Source organism: Fonsecaea monophora, assembly GCF_001642475.1.
Source record: "Fonsecaea monophora strain CBS 269.37 chromosome Unknown Scaff5, whole genome shotgun sequence".
Lineage (NCBI taxonomy): Eukaryota > Fungi > Ascomycota > Eurotiomycetes > Chaetothyriales > Herpotrichiellaceae > Fonsecaea > Fonsecaea monophora.
In genome coordinates, this window is record NW_019173936.1 from 1 (window position 1) to 25,510 (window position 25,510).

The 25,510-nt window shown below is 51.9% G+C and overlaps 6 protein-coding genes across 6 annotated transcripts; all 6 read right to left on the reverse strand.

The window, feature by feature from the left end:
• Positions 1–678: 678 nt before the first annotated feature.
• On the reverse strand, positions 679–2,391 carry AYO21_01247 (hypothetical protein; the record flags this gene model as incomplete). The annotated part of the gene is made up of 2 exons (XM_022651230.1): positions 679–1,842; positions 1,900–2,391. The coding sequence occupies 2 exons, from the start codon at positions 2,389–2,391 to the stop codon at positions 679–681; spliced, it is 1,656 nt and encodes a 551-aa protein (XP_022516203.1).
• A 1,186-nt stretch (positions 2,392–3,577) lies between these two features.
• AYO21_01248 (hypothetical protein) lies at positions 3,578–8,087 on the reverse strand (the record flags this gene model as incomplete). The annotated part of the gene is made up of 2 exons (XM_022651231.1): positions 3,578–5,305; positions 5,358–8,087. 2 exons carry the CDS (start codon positions 8,085–8,087, stop codon positions 3,578–3,580), a joined length of 4,458 nt encoding a protein of 1,485 aa, XP_022516204.1.
• Positions 8,088–9,662: 1,575 nt separating this feature from the next.
• On the reverse strand, positions 9,663–11,213 carry AYO21_01249 (homoserine O-acetyltransferase; the record flags this gene model as incomplete). The annotated part of the gene is made up of 2 exons (XM_022651232.1): positions 9,663–10,737; positions 10,795–11,213. 2 exons carry the CDS (start codon positions 11,211–11,213, stop codon positions 9,663–9,665), a joined length of 1,494 nt encoding a protein of 497 aa, XP_022516205.1.
• A 719-nt stretch (positions 11,214–11,932) lies between these two features.
• AYO21_01250 (hypothetical protein) lies at positions 11,933–13,827 on the reverse strand (the record flags this gene model as incomplete). The annotated part of the gene is made up of 6 exons (XM_022651233.1): positions 11,933–12,161; positions 12,216–12,811; positions 12,883–12,958; positions 13,014–13,262; positions 13,356–13,487; positions 13,550–13,827. 6 exons carry the CDS (start codon positions 13,825–13,827, stop codon positions 11,933–11,935), a joined length of 1,560 nt encoding a protein of 519 aa, XP_022516206.1.
• Positions 13,828–14,662: 835 nt separating this feature from the next.
• AYO21_01251 (hypothetical protein) lies at positions 14,663–17,683 on the reverse strand (the record flags this gene model as incomplete). The annotated part of the gene is made up of 2 exons (XM_022651234.1): positions 14,663–15,306; positions 15,361–17,683. The coding sequence occupies 2 exons, from the start codon at positions 17,681–17,683 to the stop codon at positions 14,663–14,665; spliced, it is 2,967 nt and encodes a 988-aa protein (XP_022516207.1).
• Positions 17,684–18,287: 604 nt separating this feature from the next.
• On the reverse strand, positions 18,288–25,248 carry AYO21_01252 (hypothetical protein; the record flags this gene model as incomplete). Its single annotated transcript, XM_022651235.1, has 2 exons — positions 18,288–18,700; positions 18,792–25,248. The coding sequence occupies 2 exons, from the start codon at positions 25,246–25,248 to the stop codon at positions 18,288–18,290; spliced, it is 6,870 nt and encodes a 2,289-aa protein (XP_022516208.1).
• Between the last annotated feature and the right edge of the window lie 262 nt (positions 25,249–25,510).

A 25,510-nucleotide genomic window follows, 5' to 3' on the forward strand; every position in this document is an offset into this window, starting at 1 on the left:
TTGTGAGGTGTGGCGCTACCGCTGCGGTATCATGTGGTGGGTTTTTTGGAAGTGTCTGTTGTTATTAAAGAAAGTGTATTATGTTCGATAGTCCTGCATCTTTATGTTAATTCATTATTCTATCATATTCCGTAACGTGTCTTCACGTCATGTCATGTCATGTCATGTGATGTAATGTTATGTTATGTCATACAGTACGCACATAAAGTTAGACATGGCTATACTTGTAATCATAATCATGGTCATAGTCATAAGTCATAGCAAATCTTCAAGGTGTGTGTACCTAGTATCAGGCATGGGCTGTACCACAACCCCAACAGAAGCATTCGTTCACTTGTGATACACATGTATGGTCCGTACGTACACGCTATGCACGTACTTGTGATGTACAAAAACCAACGATAAAAGACGCGGGAAGAAGACGCGGGAAGAAACGACCTCGTCTTCGCTCCCCACCAACATGTGAAATAACTGCGTCGCTTCCCAAAAAAAAAAACAACCCCCAAAAGGAACCGTGGTGCCAGTGACAGTGACAGTCCGCTTCGTCTGAAAACGCAGAATAAAGAACATCCATGGCTGAGCTGAAAAAACTCATCAGGTTCGTTTCATTGCATTGATCCTACTGCTCATGCACATGCCCAAGCTCCAAACAAATGTACAAGTCGCTCAAGTTTATCATTAGAAGAAGCCCCCGTTGCCAACTCCGTCTGGACCTTCTGGTTTCCTCATATTCGGATCTGGACTCCGTGGAGGGGGCATGTATAATCTCCGGCTGTCCTGGCCGCCTCCCAAGTGTGAGCTGGATTCTTCTCCCGCCCTTGACACAGGATACGGCACCGAAACCACGCCGCTCTCCTGGCCCCCAGTCGATCCCGGATAAGGCATGTAAGCCTGCTGCGTCGGTGGATGATCTGACGGAATGTCATATCGACCGTTGTATTTGTCGTCATAGCTTGATGCGAGTCCAATGTCGCTCGCATTGTTCGCGTCGTAAAAATCATGTCCCCCATCACTTCCTGCTCCAACAATCGGCGGCTGTGATGTTGGCATACTCTGGCTGTTAGCGAGCAGCGTGGCACCCTCTTCATCTCCAAGACCGGTATAACGAGGCGGCTTAGTTGCAGCCCCCGCGTAGGGAATTGGGTGGTTCAAAGTATCCAGTTTCTGGCCACTGGCGCCAAAATCGCTGCCCTCAGTATCTTTCCTAGACAAGTCGTAACTGGGATCATTGTGGCGAGTCTTGCGTCCCTTAAACAGCCATCTTGCCGACCGACCCGTGGCTCGGAGCATATCCATGCCGTTAAAGGCATCAAAAATGGCCTTGATACCCAAAAAGCCCCCTTTGTACGTCATGCGCTCGGACCCGTCACCAGGGACAGTGTCAGACATTTGCTCCTTGGAACCAATCACATATGGTTTCCAGCTAAAAGACCATATGTGAAAGATGGCGAAAAAGGCCATTTCAATGCACAACAGCATCGCTGGAATGCCCACTTTGATATCGGGGGTTTGAATGCGCTTGGTCGCCTTGATAAACCCGACGCTAGTGAGCACAGAAATGGCAATGGTCTGCCAGAAACTGAGGAAGATGACCAGTTTGATGGCCGTGATTTTCAGGAGAGGTTTATGCTGCCGGATGTCATCCTTGATCTGGATGTAGAATTGGATCAGGCAGTACATGGCGACAGTGATTGAGATGGTCTCGAAAATCATGACCCAGATGTGAGAGAAGGCTGGGCTGAGTGATTCGAGGCAATACAGGTCAACGGCTTGCGTGATGACCGATATGATTGTAAAGAGAACGCGGATGAAACAGTACTGGAAAATCGAGACCCAAACCACCTTTTTACAACCCCAAGTTAGCCGCGCAACTTCAAGCAGGGGAAAAAAATGACCTACATTAAACCATGTCAACCCACTTTTGGGTGTCCTCAACAACCCCTTCTCAGTACCCCCTGTACACTTTTGAAAGTACCTCATGGGCCACACCCATTTCTTCGGGGTGATTGTTCGGAAATAGATCTTTTGCTGGTGTAGGTCGGGGGCGAGGTATGAGCAGAGCAAGGAGAAAAAGGAGGCAATTGCGAAAGCTTCGTAGCAATCTCTGATGACTTCAAAGTAGACGCTATGCCGGTAGTAGTAGAAGGAGAGGAGCGAGACGGCGGCGTAGATAGGGATCATGAAGAGGATGCGAATGGTGTGCTTCTGTTCCCATGGTTTCAGGTAGTGCGTGGCGTGCATGAGGATCAGGAAGAAGGAGACGGCTAGGGCAATCATGGTGAATATCGCCGCGACCCAGAGGCCGATGGTGTGAAAAGTATGCCCATGCCATATCGGCTCTTCGGTGATGGCCAAATCCTCGTCGGTCGAATTGCACTTTGGCCAGCCCATCTTGGTTGTGTGTTATTTTCTTTCCCTTTACTAATCGTCCGTCAAAGACCAAGGCGCATTCGCATCGCGGTTCGGCGCAGGAGTTGAACTCTGGGAGAAAGTCTAGTGGTTGTAGTGAAGGTGAGCAGACTGGGCGAGAAGTGACGGGTTAGAGAGCGCCTCTGTCCTCTTGTCGCAAAACGAGTGACAGAGAGAGAAAAAGAGCGTGAGTTGAGTGAATTCGGTCAAGTCAATCCTGAGGCCTTCTTTCCAGATCGAGGCAGAGCGGGGGGAAATTACAAGAATAGAGAGTGAAAGGGGATTTCGATTCGATTGTCGTGCCTTGGAGAAATGGTTTCAAAGGGTTTCAAAGGACGACAAAGAGATGAAGATCTAAGGTTGACATTGAACAAAGTTTAGACGCAGAGACGCAGAGATGCAGTTTGGGGGTGGTTTGGCCCTTGCTGCGCCGCAAAATGCTGACCAGGGAGATGCAGGTCACCTCATGCAACTAATAATTCGTTAATACCAGCCCTGGGAGAACAGTTGAATTTGGGGGGCCGTCGCGAGGGTGAGGTACAGAGGAGGCAACCGGCCGAGTGCCTCGCACGTACTAAAAGAAGTGAAAGTGGAAACGAGGCACCAGCTGAAACGGATCTGCCTTGCATTATTGCCGCATTTGGTCCGCACCGGCCTTGGGCGCATCAAGCGCATCCATCCCTGTGGCTTGGTTGTTGGCGTCGATTGTTCGTTCGTGCTGAGTGGCTGACTGGAAGGAAGTGGCCTAGTGAGGTGAGCCCTACTTGTATCTATCCAACCTGCTAAGGCCGCCTGCGCCCAGATCCCAAGACCCCCTCACTCCCTCAAGCAACCCAAGATATCGGCCTAAGCTCGCACAAGCCCTTTATGCTAAGCAATTCCTGCCCACCTTGTCTCGACCAACGCTACTTACTCGGTACAAAGTAGTCGAACCTCTGTTCCTCTACTATCATCATACCAAGAATCCTACAGCCCTCACATCAGTATGATTAGCCGCCCGCCTGGCCCACTCACCCCCAGCTGACCTGCTCCTCCGTCCGCGCTCCCAGAATGCTGCCTTCTCTTTCGCTCCGTCATTCACAACCTCGGACGTGAGGCCCATTGAGAGAGCGGGGATCCTGATGGGGCTACTTTTTCGGTCGTTGCCATACACGCGCTGCGCCGTTGTCTATTCCGTACTCCAGATTTCCTGCACCTCTTGTAGCCACTGCCGATGCTTACCCACGTCGTTACGTCGAAGGCCCTCAACGATATCTCTTGCTCGATCAGACACAGGATAGATGCGGAGGTGTGTGTGGTCTGACGAACATATCACATATGGATCTGCCTCAGGGTCCTGTTTCCTTAACAGAACCAGGCAATCTCCGCAAAACCACGTCTTCTCACATAGGCGACAGCACCAGAGTTCTGCAAAGTCGTCCTTAGCAGGATCGCAGATCCCGTCGCAGTGCCGGATTCTCTTGGAGCTGGCGTACTTGCAACCCAACACCTCACCACTGCCCTCGTCCAGCCTGCGACCAGGATCCGTTCCCTCGTCAGGTGCTGTAGCCTCTGTGGTCAGTCCGTCCGTGAGCATCATAGTGATGCCGAAGGCGATTGCAGCGTTTTCAGTATCGTTGCCCATCATTAACGCTTCTCCAAGTTGGTTGTAGGCATCATCGTCGTTCCACGGATCGTCGTCGTCCAGTTTGCGTATTGCCTCGGTGATGGATGGTTGGAAAATTGGCCTCCATATCTTTGAAGACTTTGATCGATAATCTCGGAGCCATACTCCATACAGAAGAGCCGAGTAGGAGGCGCGATACCGCCGTCTATCTTCCAGTGCAAGGCTCCTGAGTCTCTCCGGGGCTTGGGAATAACGTAACCGTTTTGATAACTTGGCCTCCACGGCCTCGGTGAAATGACGCAGGCTGAGGAACGCGGAAGATTGGTCTCGAATCGGCTTCATCCGCTGGCGGTAGGACTCGTCGTTGGCGTCAATGACGGATAGTATGCTTGTATAGATCTTGGTGGCCCCGGCTGCGTCTTTGTAATGGCGCATCAAAAAGTTTGCAGATCGCGCTGCCAGTCGCAGATCATTCCACTTGGGCTTTCCCGAAAGGTCAATATAAGCAACACGTTTGAAGTTCTCTTCAAGCAGATTCTCTAAATCGCGATCTGGCCGTTTGTACAAAACCATGGCAATGATCCCGGTCAGCCGCTTGAACTCTTGTTCGGTGAATTTGTGTCGCAGGAGACAATGAAGCAATGAACACCCGGGCAAGAGTGTCTGGCACGTTGCAAGGTGACGCAGGACTGCTGCTATCGTGTCATAATCCTGAGTCCGGCTCAGAATCTCAATGTATAGCTTGACGCTGTCCATGATGACATGATCCGACGGGTCGTCTGCCCCGAATGTAAATTTTTGACAACGTTCATATGCCTCTCTGCCGATCCGACTGGCCTCCTTCTCGTAGTTCTCCTCGGTTTGAAGTCGCCAAAAAGCCGCGCGTGCTTTGAAATAGAAATCGACGCCGTAGTTCAGCAAGATCGCTGGTAAGGCCTCGATAGCTTTCTGCATGGCTGCTAGAGCTGGAAGGGGTTGTCGAAGATTATCACCGTAGCACCGACTGAGGCCTTCGTAGGCGACCCAAGCCGTGGGCTTCTCGATGCCATATAGCTTTCGCGTCCGAGCCTCCGCCAGGGTGATTGCCTTCTGAAAATATTCGATGGCTTTTCGGGTATGCCTGGTATCCTCTCCCTGCATCATTGTCCAGGCAACACCGGTAAACCAGTATTCATCTTGTTCCAAGTTCTGACTTTTAGCGATTTGCTCGATCAGTTCCAAAGTGATCCGTCCGACTCGGCGAGTTCCCTTGAGTATGCTGACAGGGCCTTCGTTGTTTCCTTCCGCAGTCTGCTCAATGTCAGCGGCGGCCGATGTAGCGACGGCGATCCATTTGCCTTACCAGGAATTCGTACGCAACCAACACCCAAGTTTCTCCTTCACACTTATTGAACCAATCCATGTCATCCCATGCCCGTTTAGCGAGCCAGAGGCGGGCACATTCTTTGATTAACGGCTGTAAGAGAACCCTAGCAGAGTCAATGGCCTGTATCGCCCACGGGCGAATCTCAGGAGTTTCAAGACCGAGATAGTCGATTCCCATTGCAATCAATGCACGGACGGTATCCGTTTTCTTCCGGTCCAACAACCAAGAATCAATCGTGCTTTGCCACATCCCATTCTGTAAATGGTAGAACATCTTGCCGTCAAAACATAGCGAGGCTAACCTTGCACCAACTTGGCCACACAGATCTCGGGGCATCGCATTGATGTTAATCTCTAGCAAGTGAGAGACGCAATTATCCGCCGCGTACTGTTTGAGAAGATGTACGCCGTATTTCTGGGCAGTTGTCTTCATGGCAAGGTCAAGCAGAGCCTGCACCATTTGCATTCTGAACTCATCAAGGTGGCCCGGAACTACTCGGCAATCATGCCATTTCTTGGTTGACGGGTTGCCTTCTTGCACGAGATAATCGCGAATTCTTGCATGAGTAAAGGTGACGGTGCTCCGGTGCCATTCGTCAAAAATTCCATTGTTCGCATGGACACTGAGCCTTTTCCAGCTAAAATGTTTGAACGAGGGCCTGGCTGGCGTGTAGCCGGTCGCAGGTTCATCATCGTCGCTTTCGGTCGAGTCCGAGTCATCTTCAGATTCTTCTTTGGAAGAACGCGTTGACTTTAGGGTTCTTGAAGTATCGTCACCACTTGATTGCCGGATGACGTCGAAAAGGCTAGAGTATCTGTTTGTCAGATCGTCGGAGATTGTTATGAAACGCTGGCCAACGGTTTCCAGGAGGCAGACATGAAGCTCGGCTACAGTTAGCGGACGGCGACAACACAGGACCCAAGCGAGCAAGTGGGTCAAGTACTGGGTCCTGACATCGTCTTCGTGGTTCAATCTGAGAAACACCAGATGGATCATGTCCATCAAACCGGAAGGGGCATCATTGAGTGCTTCTTCAACCGCTTCAGCAGAAGGGCTGTCCCGGATCTGGTCAATGACCAATTTAGCCCATAAGAACATTCCCTGTGAACGTGTCACTATGCTGTTTTCGATGAAGGCTTCGAAGATTTGACATTGCTCTGGTTCCATTCTCCGGATCATTCGGACAGCAGCGATGTCCTTGGTCTGATGCCTCACATAGACACGAATATCTTGTTTCGTCTGGTCTTCGGTAATGTCGATGATCTTTTCTTTTCCCTGAAAGGCGGCATCAGTGCTGTCGAGGAGATTTCGAATTTCTGGCCGTGCAAAGACGGCTACCTGGATGGATATTCGTTCATGGTCGGACTGAGAGGCAAGAAGCCTCCTCAAGCAAGTCAACAGGGCGAGTTTTGCTTCGTCGTTAGCCTCGTCAAGCCCATCAATGATGATGTAGAGCAGCCCACGAACCTCTTCGTGGTCTTCCATGAAAGGTTCGTAGGACAGGAACAAGCGGTCCCACAAAGATTCCGCAGACGCTGCCTTTCCAAGAATGTCAGGATAAGTTCTGATCGTCTCGGCCACATGGTTGTAAAACTGTTGGTCTTGCTTGGCGATTTGTAGTGCAACAGCCATCAACATATGGCTCAGATTCTGGAGCTTCGGTTGGCCCTCCTTGAAATACATGTACCCTGTAGGCCGGATGGGACCATTGTCAGCATTCCTGGAGTATTTATTCTTGAGAGATTCGACTGTTGCAGCAGCCAGAACCGTTTTGCCAACTCCGGGGCGACCAAAAATCCACAGCAGCGAACCATTGCCGTTCTCCCATGTTGCAAACATGGTGTCATTTTGGATCCAGGTCCCCGTGGAGTCGGCAATAGCATTGGCGCTTTTCCGATGATGATTTCGCAATTCTTCCCACGAGTCGTTTTTTAGTTTTTCAACGAGATCTGTCCTGGCATCCAAACGATCGTCACTTGCTCTAGATCTCAGAATCTCCTGCTTGATCTCGAGGACTTGTTTGTGTATGCTGAGGGTGGTTTCGCTCATTCGCTGTGTCATTCCAAAATTCAGACGGACGACATAGCCCAGCTCATCATGCACCCGTTTCTCGAGCTCCGCGAGGGCAGCTGTGATGCTTTCATCGTTCTGGAACAGAGACCTTCCAAATTGGCGTAACCTGGATGGTTTGGCTAGTTTGGATTGTGCGGCCCCGACAATCCTCAAAAGGCATGACAGTACCTCTATAACGACTGTTTGATGCGTGCCGATGAGGGAGCTGTCCTTGTAACCGTCAAGGCAGCATGTGACAGCTGCCACCCGCTGAAACAACTCTTCCACAGCGTCATATGCGTTGCTGACCCTTTCACATGTGCTCAAAATATGTTGGACTGCAAAGAAAAGAACGCCGAGCGGTGCTGCGGGCGTTGATTGGAGACCTCGATCAGCAACCTCTATGATGAAGTGCAGGGGGAGGATACATTTGCGGAAGGCTGACACAACTCTGCGCTTTTCGTTTCGATGAGCTGTGAACTGATCTTGGCTTACGTGAAGGGCTTCGAGAAAGGCTTGAAGACTTCGTCCATTCGGGTCTTGGAAGTTTATAGGACCACAATGTAATTCGGAAGTGACTAGAGGGTGGTCAATGCTCTTCTCGTATTCGCGGATGGCATTCTCCCAGAGCGCTGCCAGAGAATTTTCCGACATTGCCGACGAGTGAGAACTCCTCGACAGCCTTGTACGAGGGAAACTTCAGGAACAATATGGGCCTTGGATATCTAGGATACGCCTTGTGCTTGATGACAGCTCCACGTTTCTTGGGCAGGAGACCGGCATGAACAGTTTGGATATACCATGTACAGGCGGCTCAACGGGTGCTTCCCGGTCGACGACGCATTGGTGAGATTTTAGTTAGTATTGCTCTTGCTTGTACAGCAACAACAATCAGAGTCGAAACGCTGTCACAGGGGTGCTTTCTTGAAGGCGGGCTCGCGGGGTATGTTTCATAACGGCTCAATAAGTGGCGTGGTCACAGACTTGACACTCACTGCCAATGGTCGGCTCGGTCAAGGACAGGTCCGAAAACCGATCCATTGTACCTGATGCAGTAGCGTCCTGCAGGCTTCGTAATAGAGCCTTCGTCTGTTCGACTTTGATGTCGCGGTCAGGATGGAGGGGCACTCACAAACACCAGCAAATCTTTGCCGGGTGTCCATTTAGGTGGGACTCGATGTGTTTTCATAAGCTCAGAGAAACTTCTAGCTCTGGATGATGGCAGTCTCACACACGTTCCTCAAGAGAAGATCCAATTTAGCCACATTGAATAGAGCTTTGGAGAGGATCAATCGTGATCACAAAGAAGACCAGAGACTTGGGAATCATTCGCCTAACTTTCTCTGGAAGGTTTTCCGAACACGATCCTGTGACATGCCTTGTCAAAGCTTCACGCTTGCCTTCCAACAGTTAGACAAATACTCTTAGTGCAAAGACGTTGAAGCTATGTGGGGTTTCGAGTATCTAACAGGCACCATTATGTAAGCCACTTGGGGTCTACGACTGTATACCGAGTGCTCGGTACAAGTATTCGGTAGGTAGACACGTAGACCACGATTCAATAGTCGGGGCCCTAACGAGCTTGCACCGTACAATCTACGATCCGAACTGTGCACTTCGCCGCGTAAGGGGCCCCGGGATTGGGCCGAAATTTTTAAGGCGCCCAGCAACTTGCTCGAACGAGTAGGTCGGTTTCTAGTTTAAGGAGTGATGCTCATGCTCAGGTCACAAGCAGCCCATTCTCATGCCCTGGTGTGCCCTAACAAGGGTCGGACCGGACAAGATGGCAATTAGGGTTTTGGTTGGAGTAAGCATACAATATCCTTACAGTACCTTGTATATCGCCCTACGAGAGTCTATATTTAATTCCTCCCCGGTCAATTGGCCCGCCCCAGACATGCTACTCTGGGTACATGTACCGAATAGATGGAAAAGTTCGTCCTTCACAGTACATGCTCAAGGTCCATAACAAGCGAAATGAAGACGACGATCCTACAACACCATCCGAAATCAAACTGCGCTTTCATAGCATTTTCTATGTTCCTAGCCCATCGTGCCCATGTCATATGCCGGGGGTATATTGTGAATGCAGCCACATCTGACTGACGACAATGATACAAAATATATACAACCAACAACCACTCACCTTTCGTGCCATTTGGCTTTCAGTATCCGGCCAGAGTTGAACTGGTTCGGGATACTTCTTCAGCCGCACAATGGTTTGAGCCGCTACCAAGCAGTCAGGTCGCCGACCTCTGCCTCCCCGAACGTACTCGACTTGGTCATCTGACCCACTCCATCTTTGACCTCTCCGTCTGGTCCTCCAATCCCCGGTTTGTTCATGAGATCTGGTATTACCTCTCTAAAGAAGCTCAACAGATAGCTATTCACTTGCTCAAATTGCAACAAAAAGGCATCGTGGCCCTCCGGGCTGTCGATCTTCCCAAGCCGTGCATTGGGGATACAGTTAGCCAGTTCTTGTTGTTCCGCAATGGTGAAAAGGCCGTCCGATTCAATACCGAGTACCAATGCTGGCTGTTCAATTTGTGCGAGGGCTTCCTGGACGGTGGGTGCCCGGTTCCGCGAAACATCGTGCGTGTCTAGCTTTCGCGTTATGGCGATGTAGCAGTTTGCATCGAATCGTGTTACAAATTTGGTGCCTTGGTACCGCAAGTAGGATTGTGCTGAGAAGTAGTGATGTGTTGGTCTGGAACTCTTCTTCTCAACAACGGGCACCGGTATGGCAAACTCGGTGGCTCCGTTGAACTGCGGATCTTTGAATGTCGCTGGACGATCCTCGCTGTCAGGTTCTGGCGACGACCCGGACGCAATGCCATTGCGGGACGCAGGCCGCGAGTCACGGGATCCTTTGGCCCGCTTGTTCCCATCGTTGTGGATGCTCCAGTGCTCATTCTGGACACCATTCGTCTTCTGTCCATCGTTGATGGAGGGTTTCTTCGACAGGTCTGGAATGTTGCGACCAAAACGAGCCTCAAACGAGTCCCGACTTCGGTATGTGAGGAGCGCCGACATGCGGGCTGCACCCAAGCCGGCGGTAGGAGGATCGTCAAACGAGTAGTAGCCGTCTTCATATTTGGGATCCGAGTAAATCGCCTGCCGCTGAGCTTCACCCCAGCTGATGCCCCAGGCGCTGTGCGTCGCTGACGTGGCTATGGGAGCAATGCTCCGCACGTAATCCTTCCCATAATAGGCATACTCTAGGCTGAGCATTCCTCCCATAGACCCACCGACAACGCAGGCGATCTGGCGAACACCAAGGTGGTCGAGAACGATTTTATGTATCCTGTCACTTATCGTCAGTCTTATATACTAATTGTCTCACACTCCTCTTTTCACTCACCTCACGTCATCTCTTATCGTGGTCAGTGGGAATTCTGGCCCATATCTGCCTTGTTCCGGGTCACCGTCTTTGTTCGTCACTGGGCTGGCACTACCGTAGGGACTGCCCAGACTGTTCAGACAGACAACGAAGAACCTTGTAACGTCAAAGGCCTGGCCGGGCCCTCCCAACAAAGGCCCCCACCAGTCAGCCACATCCGCACTTCCGCTCAGGGCATGGCATATAACAAGGACATTATCCCCGGCTTCAGAGAGTTGACCACGGACGGTATATGCGACGGGGACATTCTTGAGAACAACGCCGGATTCGAGGGTGAAGGAAGGGACAATGACGATTTCTTGGTCGGCGACGAGTTTGGCGAAAGGGTTTTCAGGTTGTCCTTTGGCACTCTCTACGGGATTTAGTAGCCGTTCAATCATGGTCGTGGTGGAAGGGGATGCAGGCACAGCAATGGGCAGTAGGGAAGGCAAGAAAAGTAGAGGGGATACTGACGGAGTCGCGGAGAGACTGCCTGAGCCTCTCCGTTAGTCTTTGAATCCTTGTCCGCCATGGTAATCGTCCAGGCCTGAACAAACTGGAAGATGGCAAACTTTTTTTCTGATGCGCGGTGAAAAAGTACGATTTAATGGGTTTTTGGGGTTGACTATTGTCGAGGGGGTGGTAACGAGCTTAAGTGAGGTCCATTGACTCACAACTCGTGTCTCGGAGAGGCTCGTATGAATCCGGTGTGAGGACCGGGTGCAATTGTTGTGAGTCAAAAATGAAATTCAGTCGAGGGGAATCTGACCCACCAAGTTGAAGTTGATATTTCGGCAGTGGAAGTCAGCGCAGGCGATTTCACCGCTAGACGGTGGGTGCCATTGGCGGGGCTGGTGGCATCATCACACACCAATCGTAATGGGGGGAAAGAGGCCTCGGTTAAACCTCCAAATGGCAGCTTTTCCGAACTCGTCCCCTGAAAAGAGCCAGAGAGCAAGCCGCAAGGCTGTGGACAGGGACGAGAGCAAAGCATCTTGAGTCCCCAACAACTGACAACCGACAACCAGTTTATAATAAATCGAAATGCTCCCAAATCTAGTTGCGTATACCGCTCGTTATTCAAATATACGAGAAATCACATAAATCCCTTTCAATGCCCTCAGAGGTTTAGCTGGAACTTGGGATGCGTCCTTATCCTCTCGCCATACTTCAAGAAGATCCAGATCATAGGGGACATGGCCAGTGAGATGAATGCAAGAAGGCTGTTCCCCCATCCGAGCCCCAGTTTGTTGTACATATCTCGTCCAGCCAGGGGGAGGACTGCACCCCCAAGGCTACGGAGGACGGTATTGGCCGCCATGGCGCTCGCGGCATAAAGGGTGAACGCACTGGGATGAAGTCAGTCACGCCGATCAAAAGGCTTGGGGAATCAAACTGCATACTCAACCAGATAAATAGACAGCGACATGAAGGATGCGACCATGCCAGCGCCAAGTAAGACCGTCCCTATGATGGGAACTATCCAATGCACTTTGTACTGGGCAGTCCACCCGTACAAGAAGAGGCCTGCAGGTATAGTTACCGCACCCGGCCAAAGCAATGGCAGACGGTATTCAGGCTTCATCTCGCCATCTTTCGCCAGCTTCCTCAGCAGCTTGTCGGAAAACGATCCAAATATCAACAGTCCGATAAATTGGCCCAGTCCGATGCCTAAGAAGACAAGTCCAACATTACTAGGACTAATGCCGTACTGATCTTGAAAGATAAACGTCATGGTTGTGAACATCAAGTAAAGATATCCGTACACAACCGCCAGGTACAGAGAAAGAAAGAATATGATCGGCGACAGAAATAGCATTTTTGTTGGACGGACCACACTCAGCATAAACAACTGCGAAGGAGTCCTGGAAGATTGAAGAGCAGACCGAAGCTTGTCATTGCCTGTTTCCTTTCGGAGTCGCCTGACTTTTCTCTCGAGGAGAACGGGCGGATATGTTTCTCTTTGAAAGATAAGTGCCATGGCGAACATGACTGCGGTCTGTTTCAAGTCAGTCCTGCAATGGGATTCACACGCCACCCGACGCCAGCCGGGGGGAAGGGCATGCATACACAAATAGCGAGAAGATAGAAGTTCCACTGCCATCCGGCGGCTTCAGAGAGATATGATCCAACGACAGGACCCAGGCTGTCCACAGTCAGCACCATTACTTCATAGATAGTATGCGCCGGGTGGTACACACCTTGGTCCAAACAGAATTGGAAAGGTCCAGACACTCATGACCTTTCCGCGCTGGTCTTGTCTAAAGGTATCTGCTATAGAACCAGATCCGACAGTCAAGGGACAAGAACCTGCCAGACCGGCCAGGAATCGAAACACAATCAGCATGGACAAGTTTGTCGACTTGCCACAGGCGAAAGTGAATATCCCGAAGAGGAATGTGTTGACATGATAGACCGGCAGTCGCCCGTACAATTCACTCATCGGAGCTCTGACGGTGGATCAGCCACAGATGTCTTACAACAAGGGCATCAGGGCTCGCGCACAAGCCCCAGATCAGTCGAATAAGGAAACAAGCACTCACATAAACAGTGGACCAAAGGCATACCCGAGCACATAGACGGATACGGAGAACGATGCTAAGTCCTCACTGTTGGAGTGAAAGTCTTTCATCACCTGGGGCACACCGGGTGCAAACATGGACGAACCGAAAGGTCTGAGCAACTGTCAGTATCAAGGATGTAATGCTTACGGGCAGTCATTCTCTTGGTCACCGACGTCAAAATCGTTATCGAGGACAGCAGAGCAACATTGGTCCATTTCCTCCGCGCAGGCCAGTTCATAGGGTTCTCTGGATCATTCGGACCGTCCCAATTGACCACGTCTGGATCGGTCGTCGTTTCTACCGTGGTGGTTATGACATCTTTCTCTTCAAGCACCGACAACGCCTTTTCAACGTCTCCGTCGTCCACATGGGAATTGTTGCCCCTCTCCAACGAGCTGGATACGCTTGGGGTAATGCGCTCAATGTCGGTGGGTTTCTCACTGGGCGCCATGGCGCTATCAACTTTCCTCTTAGCAAAACTGGCTGGTTCGAGATATGGTTTCCATCATTCCGGGTACGAAGCCTGCGGAATGGGAGGGGGAAAACGCGACGAGCAAGCGGCTCTCTTTAGTTATAGGTTCTTCTTGGGACGACCTTCCCATCATGGCAAAGTTCCCCATCCATGGACTTTGACCGAGGCGGACCGCTGCCCGGTGGAAAATTCATGCAGATTGCTGGCTGGGTTTGTGGGTGATTAGAGGGCATCGTTCGTGCGCTCTTGGACCGGGTGTTGCGGCACAGTTTGCGGGGTCTCGTCCGTTGGGATGAATGGGCACAACGGATCTCGCCAGGGATCGCCCAATTCTTCCGTACGAGGGTATCAGGAGGGGGCGAGGGCTCAGCGAGTCGGCGGATAGAGCCTTCTCCAGCCTTACAGTAGTGTCCACTGGGCTGCGCAAAACTTCCGCTGGAGGGATCAGTGTGTAAACTGCGAGTCAGTGAGTAGTGAGTACTCAGTAGTGAGCGGTGTGCCAGCCACCACGGCTATTTACATTGGGCATCGTGGCATCACCCAAAACGTCTATACCTAGGTCTATTTGCTCTGTTCACCTCGGTGTTACTCCAACTTGATCCTTGTTAGCTCCTCAATTTGACCTCCGTCTTGATAACAGATTTCGAGATTGACTCTGTTATCAAGCGCCTTATTTGCTATGCTAGATCCTGACCTTCTTGTTTCAATGTCAAGAGGCGAAAAAAATACACCTTCGCCGGTCAACTAGAAATGGACCATCCCAACATCCCCCGCATATCTGCATGGTTCTCATCAGGGATTCAGACGCCAATCTTCATGTCCAGTATGGTGCCTTCAACCCCGTCAAGTTACTCAAGATCCCCTCGTGATCTCCCGTGTCTTCCTTCTTCCTTTGCCCACTCAGCTCCATCTGAATCGCCCGGTGCACATGGACGAGCCAGTCCACATAACTTTGGGCCTCATTGTTGCGGTCTTCTACCAACATCCGAGCATATTCGAACTCCGAACCATCTAGTCCTTGTCTTGCGAGTGTGAAGCTTGCAGCCTTGCTCCCACGGACCGTGGACATGTACTGCAACAGGTTCCGCACTTGGGCATTCAGATGCGTCTCCAAGACCGGCAACTCGTTCAGCATGGGATCGAGGCTTTGCAGGCTGGTTTTGCCTTCTCCAAAGAGATCCTCCAGCAGGTTTGGCGAAACTTGTGCGTGAAGCCAGAGCAGCACATTCTGTCCGTCGTCAACCAGATACACCCCGCCTTCCTCAACTCTGCCAAATGATGCCCGGACAGTAGGAGGGACCACTAATTGCATGGTCTCGGCGTTGGCGAAACAATCCTCGGCACTCAGGTTGTGGAGGGCGTATATCCGTGGATAAAGATACAGAGCCGTCTCTGTCACGCCGGAAGATCTCATCAGCCGAGCCGAATGGACCCTGCGATCGGTAGGCTCAACACCTCCTGCATCAAATGTGTCAGTGGAAGAATCTCCCAATTTCGCTGATGTAACTATACCTTTGAATGCCCGACTCTTGATCAAGCCGAGCGTATAGATGGCAAACTCCTTCAGGTGCTCTGGAAGCACGAGCTGTCCCGGAGGATGCGAGCCGGAGAAGTTCTTCCGGTATCCCGCCAGGATATCGATCGTCTTCTCCGTAATACCCGCGCGAATGTCTTTCAGGGACTTCTCCGAGATTTTGGACGAAGCTTCTTTGGCAATGATGTTAACAACAGCGTCCTGATCGACGGTCCGCATGGTGTCGGCAGCGCCTTCGTTCACCGCGGCCACCACATTTATGCACCTGACTCTCCTTTGTCCGGTAGCAGAGGTGTAAAGGAGCGCTGCCTGGAAGTGGGCATCCAACTTGGCATCCAACTTGCCGTCGTAAGTAAATGTGACCCCTATGGCTTTGTCGGCGTCGACAGTCCCAATCTCCAGATCCGCTCCGAAGGAATGCTGGAGAAACGACCCATAGTAAGCAGACACCTGCAAGCCGTTGGAGCACCGCACCTTCATCAAAGCTTGGTACCCTGTCTCTCGGTGTAAAGAGTGCTCGATTTCGAGCTGCAGCTTGAGAGAATCTCGAGGAGCGACGAAATTTGGATAGAAGAACATCTCACCGCCCGTCAGTCGTGACATATGTCCTATTGTTGCGATGTCCATATATCCTCCGCCTGCAGCGGCCAGGAAAAAGTCCACTCCGATACCTGCAGTCACCATTGCCCCAGCGGTCTTCTTCCAGCCCGGGTGCTCAGTAGTGAACAAACGGCGTTCCGCATCTGTGTCTCGGCCTTTGCCATCGTCCCTAAGATGCAACCTCCCGGGACCCCAAGTGGGCAATGTCGATAGTGAACATATTATTTTGCCCCCAGTGGCAGTCAGGGCGGCCAGGGCGGCATTAAGCGCAGGCAGTAATGCAGGCTCTGGGTGCTTGATTGTGGAGAACATGGTAGGGATAGCTTTCAGGAGTGCTGTGATCACATCTTTCGATTCTTGGGGGTCGACAAACAATCCGTCTGCCAAAGGCACAAAGGGGTCTTCAAGGTCTGTCACCACCATCATTTGAGCGGTGTCCAGGCCAGGTGTAAGATTGTAGAATTGCACCTCCTTGTCATACGTGACAATGCCGACCCTGGCCCCTGCTGGTAGTCCAATGGACAACGTATCCTCACCTGAAGACATCTCACCTTCACGTCCATAGATGCTGTCCAGGATGCCCTGACAAACGGCGTTGACAAACCCCTTATTGATAGCCTCCTGGGTGATGTCGATCATGAACAACCACCGCATGGGAACTGGCTCCTTTGTATAGTATTCTTTCGGCACGAGATATTCCACAGTCCCCATCATGAGTTCTGGCCGTTGTAACCGGTCAACCCTGACACCAGCCGCGTCCGTAGGTGCGAAGTACTCAGGTGCCACATCGTTGGGGAAGCTACACATGTTGCACACCAGTTTGTTGCCGCCAGATCTGAAGGTCATGAAGGGGTTGATGTATGTCCTGCATCTCCGACATCGAGGAGGGCCGAGTTCGCCAAAGTCTAATACAGGGATAGGCTGTTCGCCTTCTTGGAGGGGAGCGAACGGCTGCAGAACAAGACCCAGTGGAAGCCCCGTTGACGCAAGAGCCTCGGCCGTCGAAGGTATATTGTTGACCGTCAACCGCGCGAACTTGGGTGAAGAATTTCCCTGGTCGTGGGCGACGAAGGGAATAGCCGCGGGAGGTGGAAGATGCTTCTCCATGGTTGGATAGACATTGAGCTGGTAATATTGTGTCGCAACGTCTCGTGATCTTGCCACACTCGGGATTTGCTCTGGGTCAACACGTCCTTGTGTGGCCACAGCCTCCTCACCCATGCGCAGTCTGTCTGCTGAGTTCACAAACGATGTCTCCGCTGGTTGTCCCGCGATTACCCCTGGCCCAGCGCTGGGGAATTGGGTTCCTCCAAAAGGCCCTGCAGGTGCTGCAGCGCCCACTGGCGCCGTCGGTGCTGGGCTTATCTCGTGATATGCATGCCTCTCCTTCTTTCTGTGAGATCGTGCGGGCGCACCCGCCACTTCTAGTCCTCCCATTTGTGCCGCCAGGCCATTCATGACATCTTGATGTTGAGGTATATGCCCCGCATCCTGTCCCAGAGAGGGCGCCAGTTGTGCATTGGCTTGGACATGCTGAGCGTTTGGATCTCCACCATACTGCGGCCAGCCTGGCTGTGGGCTGACCGAGGGCTGGAAACTCGGAGGGTGTTGTTGGGTTTGAGGATCCGCATATCTGGGATCCTGATTCATTTGGTAGGGCATGCCATGACCACTACCATATTGGGAGCCGTAGCCTGCCATTCTCAAAGCATCGACACAAATAACTTTAGGGAGTGGACGGACGTCGCTTCATAGTGATGGTGAAATGGGCGGGGTTAGCATCTGAAGAGGGTTGCACACTATCGAGCAGTAATGTCCAACAACCAAGTGGTGATTGCAAGTCGAGGATGTGATTGACAACAGGAAGGACAAGTGGCATCAAATAGGAGTTGGACAAGAGACGTGATGCCACTAGAAGTGGGACATCGAGACGTGTTCTTTGGCAACTTTTTTGGGAGACGCCAAACTCCAAAAGCCGGCTTACCTGCTATAAGAGAAAGTCTTGTGTGATGACCGGTAACCGCCTTGTCACTTCCACAGATTTGCAACTCACTTTGTTACTTACTTGCCAGGCTTGCCTACTAAAGCACTGATCTATCCAATCCCCCCACGGTCAGGACTTCAAGCAGACCACAAATACTAGGTATTGCACATCTGTAATAACACATTTTGAATTGGGGGAAAATAACTAAGCTGGCTTAATGAAAGCTCAAGTTGACTGTGGGCTGCTCCTGTCCATGGTATACAACGCTTCCACATTCATACCCAGTGTGTCATCCAGATATTGGCACAAGCATGGAAATTCTCAGTCGACCATACCAGTCCATTTTGGCTGCTGGTCAGCGTCGCGCCCGTTTACTTTCGCTTGAAACCCTTGATCCTCCTCTGCCTCCGCCGCTTCCATGGCCAGGACCGCCATAGTTACTCGGTTCATCACCCCGCCCGTGTTTTCTCGAGGATGGATTGTCATCCCTTGAAGGAGCAGATCTCGAATACCCAGTTCGCCGATCGTCTGCCTCTGGCGGGTGATTCTCTCTCCTACTCGGCCTCTCATCCCGCCTCGAAACATCACCGAGTCCATATCGATCTTCCCCTCCATCTCGGCCATTTCGCTCACTCCGATGTTCTCTATCTCCACGTGATTCATCATGCCGACTTGAATGTCGTGATGGTCTCCTCTCAGGTCCGCGCTCTTCGCTAAGTTCGCCCCTGCGATCCCTGTTGCTGTCGTGGCGTGATGACGGAGGTCGGGTGCCCACTGGCACTTCGTTAGGGTTCGAGGAAGCAAACAAATCGTGTGGTGGATAACCATTAGAACTTTGATTGTGGCCGGTAGCCGCTGGGCCACCGGGCGGTGGCGGCGGTGGCGGCGGAGGGGGCATGTGCGGACCAAAGTTCGTACTACTCTGTCTCGCATTGCCTCGACCGCGGATCGAGGTACCAGCCTGGGCAAGGGTGTTGTTGACAGCGGCGAGAGGGTTGCGGTTGTTTCGTCCCCCGCGCATGTTCCCGTCTCCGGCCTGTGGGCCGGATGGTGGACCTCTACTTGTGGGCGACGGCCCAGACGGAGCTCCAGGAGGAGCACTTCCTCTTGGACCTGCTGGTGGCTGAGTCGGTGGCGCAGGTGGTGCACCCTGACTCGAGCGCGAGGTTTCCGAGACTGCTGAATCGATTTGGCTGAGGCGAGAAGGATGAACACCTACCGCATCAGCAGCAGGAGTGGAAGGGGTCGATGAGGGCTCGGCATAGGAACTAGTCCGTCCATGTCGTCTCGAAGGTCCAGTAGGAGTTGGTCGATCGGTATTCGAGGATGGCGGCACTTGCGTATTGAGTGGGGGAGCTCTCATCCTCGATCCTCCTGACGTTGGCCGACCACGAGGCCCAGAGGGCACATCAGACTCTTGACCACGATCCGGGGTCTGCGAGCCGGCCGGTTGCTGCGTCGATTCTTGCTCCAGCCTGCCGTGCTGCAAGTCAACAGGAGGGGGCTGTCTGAGGTCTCGTGGGTCTCTCTTGTACGAACTTGCTGCACTAGAACGAGAAGAATTGACACCTGGCTCGAGAGAAGCAGGTGTGTAAGAGATTTGCCGGGTGGATGCAGTTTCTGGCCTGAGCCGATCGTCCGCGTCGCGACGGGGATACGCCCGCCGGTCATCTTCTCTTCTTGGTGAACTCGGCCGTGATGATCGTGTCGACTTCTCTTGCCCAAGCGCCGTCGAACCCGGAAGCGATCTTCGGTCACTATTGCCGTCCCCAATCAACGAAGTGCGCGGTGGATTAACTATCGTCTGTGGAGGCTCCGGGACGATGTCCTTCTTCTGAGGAGGTTGTGGTTCTGGTCTAGAGGATTCCAGAGCTGATGGAGGTCTTGATCTTGGAGCGGCTCCACGGCCTTCCCGCTCACGTTCTGTTGGGGGAGGGCGCACGGGTGGACGATCTCTCTCATGAGCAGGAGGTCGATCGTATGGAGTTCTCCTGTCGTGCTCTCGACCGTACCCTCGTTCCTCACGGGTGCCATGGCCTGAGCCATCCGGGCGTTCATACCTCCGGGCATGTCGCTCGTAATCGTCAAAGCCAGGATCCGAACGGTCTGGTCGGTCTGGTCGTTCCAACCCTCGGTATCCTAGTCTTGAATCTCGACTGGTCCGCACGTCAAGTGGTAGTCTCGGAGCGTCAACTTCCAAGCGACTCGACAGGCGTGGACTTTCTCGATGACCATTCCGAGATTCCACCAGCTCTGGTCGGTTCGGAAGATTCGCAGAAGGCCGAGATGGAGGAGGGGTAAGCCGCCTGGGAAGTTCATGGGGCTTGGACGTTTCTGCGCGCGGAGGCCTCGACTCTCGTTTTGCGTTCGCTAGAGGCTCAGTGCCTTGTCGAGATGGTGTCGAGGCGCCATTGGTGTTCCCTGGTCTGGAGCTTGTCCTAGAAGCTGGCGTATGGGGCCCGCTGGTAGCTTGGGGCTTCGCAGTCTTGCTCGGTTCTTCACCATCTTTCTTTTCGGGAGCATCTTTCCCTTCTGACTTCGATGGTGCATCCGTCATTTCAGCATCCTTGAGTTCAGAATTCCCTTCCTTTTTGGTTGCCATAATGCTGGCAGCTGGAGGTTCTTGTGAGGAAGAAGTCTTCTGTTGGGATGGATCACGCTCAGGCTCGCCGTTCCTTTCTGGCCCTTTGCGAAAGGTGTCCAACCCCACCCACACCTTCTCCCGCCTATGCAAGGCACCTAGCAGGGCTTGAGATGAAACTTTCAGATCTTCTTTGTCAGAATCGCGGAGCCTATCGACTGCCTTCTGCAATCCTGTGCCGTGCCAATTGACCGCGGGATAGACCCCTGATATCACGCGTAGGACAGAAATCGCGTTCCTGACGTGCATGTATTCCGGGGATGTCAGACATTTCTGAAGAGCCGTGTGGAGATTCCCATGCCATTTGTAGAGCACTCTTTGGAAACTCTCAAAATCCAGCAGGGAAACGACTTTTCCTGCTTCAACTTTCATAGCAAACCCAGGGAGATTTTTCTTAAGACCCCAGCCTTCCCGTTCATATATTGTTTTAGAAGCATGCCAACGAGCAAGATCTTTCAGCACCTCATTGAGGAATTTTCCCAGATTATCTGCTTCTTTTGATGTGCACATGAATATCAGCGAGATAAGTCGGGCAGGCTTGAAGAAAAGATCGTAAAAACCGAGCGTTCTGAAATTCGGCGTTCCAGCCCCGTGCAGAAACTTGACAAATTTGAAGCAGAAGTAGGCATCCAGCGGAGAAGACAGCATCCGGGGGAGGAAGCAATGCTCGATGAGCGTGGTGTTCAATGCCTTGTCCATCCTGGCTTTTCCGAGGAACCACTGCTCCTTCTCGCGCTGTAGCCGAGCTTTGCTCTCTGCAAAAGCTTTTAGATGCTCTTTATTTTCGGCGAGTAGCTTGTCGATGAGATCCTGTATTTCTCTCTTCGCGAGCTCCTTCTTCTTTGTTCCAGAAACACTGACATCGGTGCGGTCTGCCGAAATCGCTGCGATTTTCTTATGCTGTCTGGAGAGCTCGTCTTCATACGATTTGCCAGGGATGGTGATATCGTACAACGACAATTGCCAGAACGTCGCGTAGAACCCAGTTCCCACAATGTCCACAACGTCTTCGGGGAGGTGAGGTTGAATGGCGGTCATAAGCTCTTTCATCACGGGATGCCAACAATCATCTGTCGTTGCATCTGACTGTGCAGGAGTCTTGCTAGCATCGAGTTCAAGCGCAGGGCCCATTGTGTCGCTTGCAGCTGGTGAGTCATTCATCAGATTTTCTGTTTCAACAGCCTCGCCATCCTCCTCTGAGCTGGCATTTATCTGGTCTGACATTTCAACATCACCATTCACCTCTTTGACTTCCTCGGTTCGCTGGTCTTTTGCATTCTCTTTGTCGTACTCCTGAATTTGCCTGGAAATCAAGGGCCGGCTGATCCAGAATGCAATCTCGGGGCGAATTTCGTAGTCAATGAGCAGGCTCACCACATCAGGAATCGTGGCTCGAAATTCTTCTGGGGAGAGGTTTGTTTTCAGAAGGTCAAGATACTGCACCATTACTCGATGGACCTCGTCGTAGGTGTTGCCGATTGCTTTAAGAGGCACTTGTTCTTCCTCAAAGACACATGCTTGTCGTTGCTGTGCCATGGAAATCAAAAATTTAGCAGCCAAACCTGTGTCTTGAAGTGATTTCATCAGTCTCTCCGAGGTCTTCTTCGAGTCATGCCGTCGATCAAGCAGTTGAAGGATAGTCTGAGACTGCAAGAGAGGTCCGCCCCCCATCGCTTGTAATTGTGCATCGTTGTAACTCGTGTCAGTTGCAATTCCAGCCATGGAAAGTACAATCTGTTCCAGCATCTTGAGGTCCATTGTATTACCATGCTCAAGTTGTTCGGCAACGTACTGTAATATTGGACCAGGTTTCATCATGCCGTATCGTTTGTAAATCTTCCCCGCAAACACTGCAAGCGCTGAAAGCCAACGACTCGCGAAGATGCCGCCCTCCTGAGTACGATTTCTTCCAGTCCTTGCCATTGAGCTTACAATAGCCCAAGTGAGAACATCGTAACCTAGATCCGTGAAATACCGTGCACCTTCGACGAACACTTCAGCAATGCTGTCGTATACTTCAATCTGAGTTAGTGCAGTGGTAATCACGATATGTGGGTTGGCAAAGGCAATCTTAGCCAAGGCTCTCGCCATCGGGCGTACATTGGTGTTGGATATTCGTTTCAATATATCCTTGGTCTCAGCCCTGGCTTGATCAAACGCTGATTTGACGTCGGGGTTGCGAGACGTTCTTCCAGACGACCATTCGAGGTACATCAGATAGCGGACATTCACCGGGAAAGTGCTGACTAGCTCAAAGACCTCGTTGACCACACCCGCATTTGATTTGGTCAAGCTCAGCGATGGTAGGAGAGTACGCTTGACTAGATCCAACCATCGAGATCGGGTAGACTCGCTTTTGTCAACCTGTAGATTGTGCTTTCCAATCCGGGCAATCTTAAGGAGAAGGCCTGAATCTTGTCCGATCTTGACGCCAACGAGGGGTAGCAAAGTGTCGCAAAGTGTAAAGACATCTTCGACAGTTTGACAGACTGGAATATTGTCGTTCCACTCATCCCAATAAAACCGATAATCAGTGCCGTCGAGGCTATCATTTTTGTCCAGCTGAGCCCATCGGAGTACCTTTCTCTCGGCTGTTTCCACAACTTTGACCTGTCCTTTCGGGACACCCGGGACGTCGGTCTCATAGCTGGGTTTCTGGTTCCGGAGACTTGGACGATCTTGTAGAGGTTGTACCATCCCGTACACTTTGCTCAAGGAGTGATGCAGTATCCGGTATACATATTCTGGAAGGTCGGGAATTAGTGCCATCAACCAAGGGAAGCGACCAAGGATAAAGAGAGCTTCGGGTAGTGCCCCAATGGCCAGCAGGCTCTTAAGTAAAAGAACTTTCTGGTCCGCAGGCTCGTTCTCTTTCGAGGTCACCTTATCTGCCTCTGGTTCTTTGGATGGGGTGTTGGCTCGTGTGGTTGACTCTTTCAGACGAGGTGGTGCAGGTAAAGTATCATCTACCAATGCCCCAGCCGCCGTGAGGGCATTCCTGGCACCTGCTCCAGGCCTGGCAGCCCGTTCTCGCTCTTGCTTTTCTCGAGTCTTTTGCTCTTTAAGCTCTTCCATTACATCGTCCGTTCTCCAGATATGGGGGTACAAGTCTTTGAGCGAGACAAACCCAATCTTGATGAGGAGAGCGGAGAGGTAGATGAGATTATCTGGAAGGACATCTGTTTCATCCCTCGCTGGCGACGATGAGTAGAAACGGAGTTTAAATCCCAGAAGCTGTGCAGCGTCTCGATTACCCGATGGCGGCAATGTGCCAGTTTCGCGAATCCACTGGGCGAGTAGATCGTCGCCTGATGATGATGAAGCCCTTTCCAAAACTTCCTGCGGCACTTGTGATCTTCCGAGTAGATAGAAAGCTTCAAGGCCTCGCTCTCGAGCCACAGCCCAAAAAGCCTCATCACGAGTCCGGGTTTCCTCGGCCACAATCTGTTTTTGCTCTTCTGTGAGGTGCCAATCAGGAGAGCCAGGAAGTGCCCACTTTGGAAGGCCTGTCAGAGTTGGAATTTTCTTGGATGAGGTTGTTGATCGAGGCCACCATGGACTAGCGCGAAGGAATTTGACGAAGAACCGACATTGCTTCACTAGAACGGCACTGAAGACGTCCAGAACGACATCCAAACTTCGACCCACGTCTAGATCAAATGCACCGATCATAGCCTTGACTTTTTCTACCGTATCCTCGACGGTTTCTGCAGTCGGGGCTTCGCTGCTGCTGGTAGTGAACAACTCAGTCATCAACTTTGCGAACCCTTCCGACTCTTCCCTCATAAGATTGAAATTCGCTTGTCTGTAGAGAAGATTGGTCTGCTTTCTGATGCCCATGCGATTGAATGTATTCCTGATCAGATCCAATTTCTCCAGCAAAGTTGCGTCGAGCTCATGTCGTAGTAAGTCGTGAGATATTTCAGTTGAAAGGACAAATGCAGAAAGGCGATCGAGCGGCATCATAGGGTTGCCCTCGAAGACGACAGATATAGAATCCAGGAGGGCGGCTTGCAAGGCTGTGGGATGTGGTGTCTGCTGACTATCTTCATCTGCAATCTCGCTGTTAAGCATTTGTTTGACGAGGTCACCTGCTTCTGATGGACTAAGCCTGCCGAAAACAACGGTCTGGACAAGCTCCTGCATCAAAGCGATGAGTTGTGTCCCATCTTCTTCCTGCACACTTTGCAGACCCTGCCGCAGGACATCTTCCCTTCCCCCAGTCTGCCATGACTCACAAACTGCGTTTGTCAAGTAGGTATAATTGTAAGGCTGAGGTTCAGGCGGGGGGGGAGATAAGGCACCGCTGTCGTGAGGATCTTGCTGAGCTGTGAACATTGTGCCGTTTGACGTGCTGAGCTCACGTTCGGCTAATGGCGCCTTGGTCGCGGGAGGAGGTTTGTCTGCTTGATGATGGACTGGGCTAGACGCAGGGTTGCCGCCTCGACCTCCTCTGCTTGATCGCCGACCACCTCTTCCACGTTGTTGGCTATAGTCACGATCATTTCCTGACGCGTGATACGCCGTTGACTGGGCGAGACTGAGATTTCCCGGTCGATGAGGTGAGGGACGAGAATGTGGCTGATCATCTGAATATGTTCGCTCCGGTCGCTTCCTCTTAGCGCCAGGCGGCAGGGGCATCACGTCCAGTCGTCAAAAACTGCGGCCCCGACAAGGCTGTCTTCAAGAGGTCTGTCCTCGTAGTTTTCATGGAGGAGGCTGCGACATCCAGTTCAACAAAGGGCGGTCGATTTGGATATGACGAGCAGTACTGAACAGCTTAGGCTTCGCGTACAGCTGCAAAGTCGTCAAGTTGAGGGTTGTTTCAAGGGAAAGGGATCGTCGCGTCGGAGGAAGGGGAAGGTGATGGGACTGTGTTGGCCTTTGATGCGTGAAGAGAGGG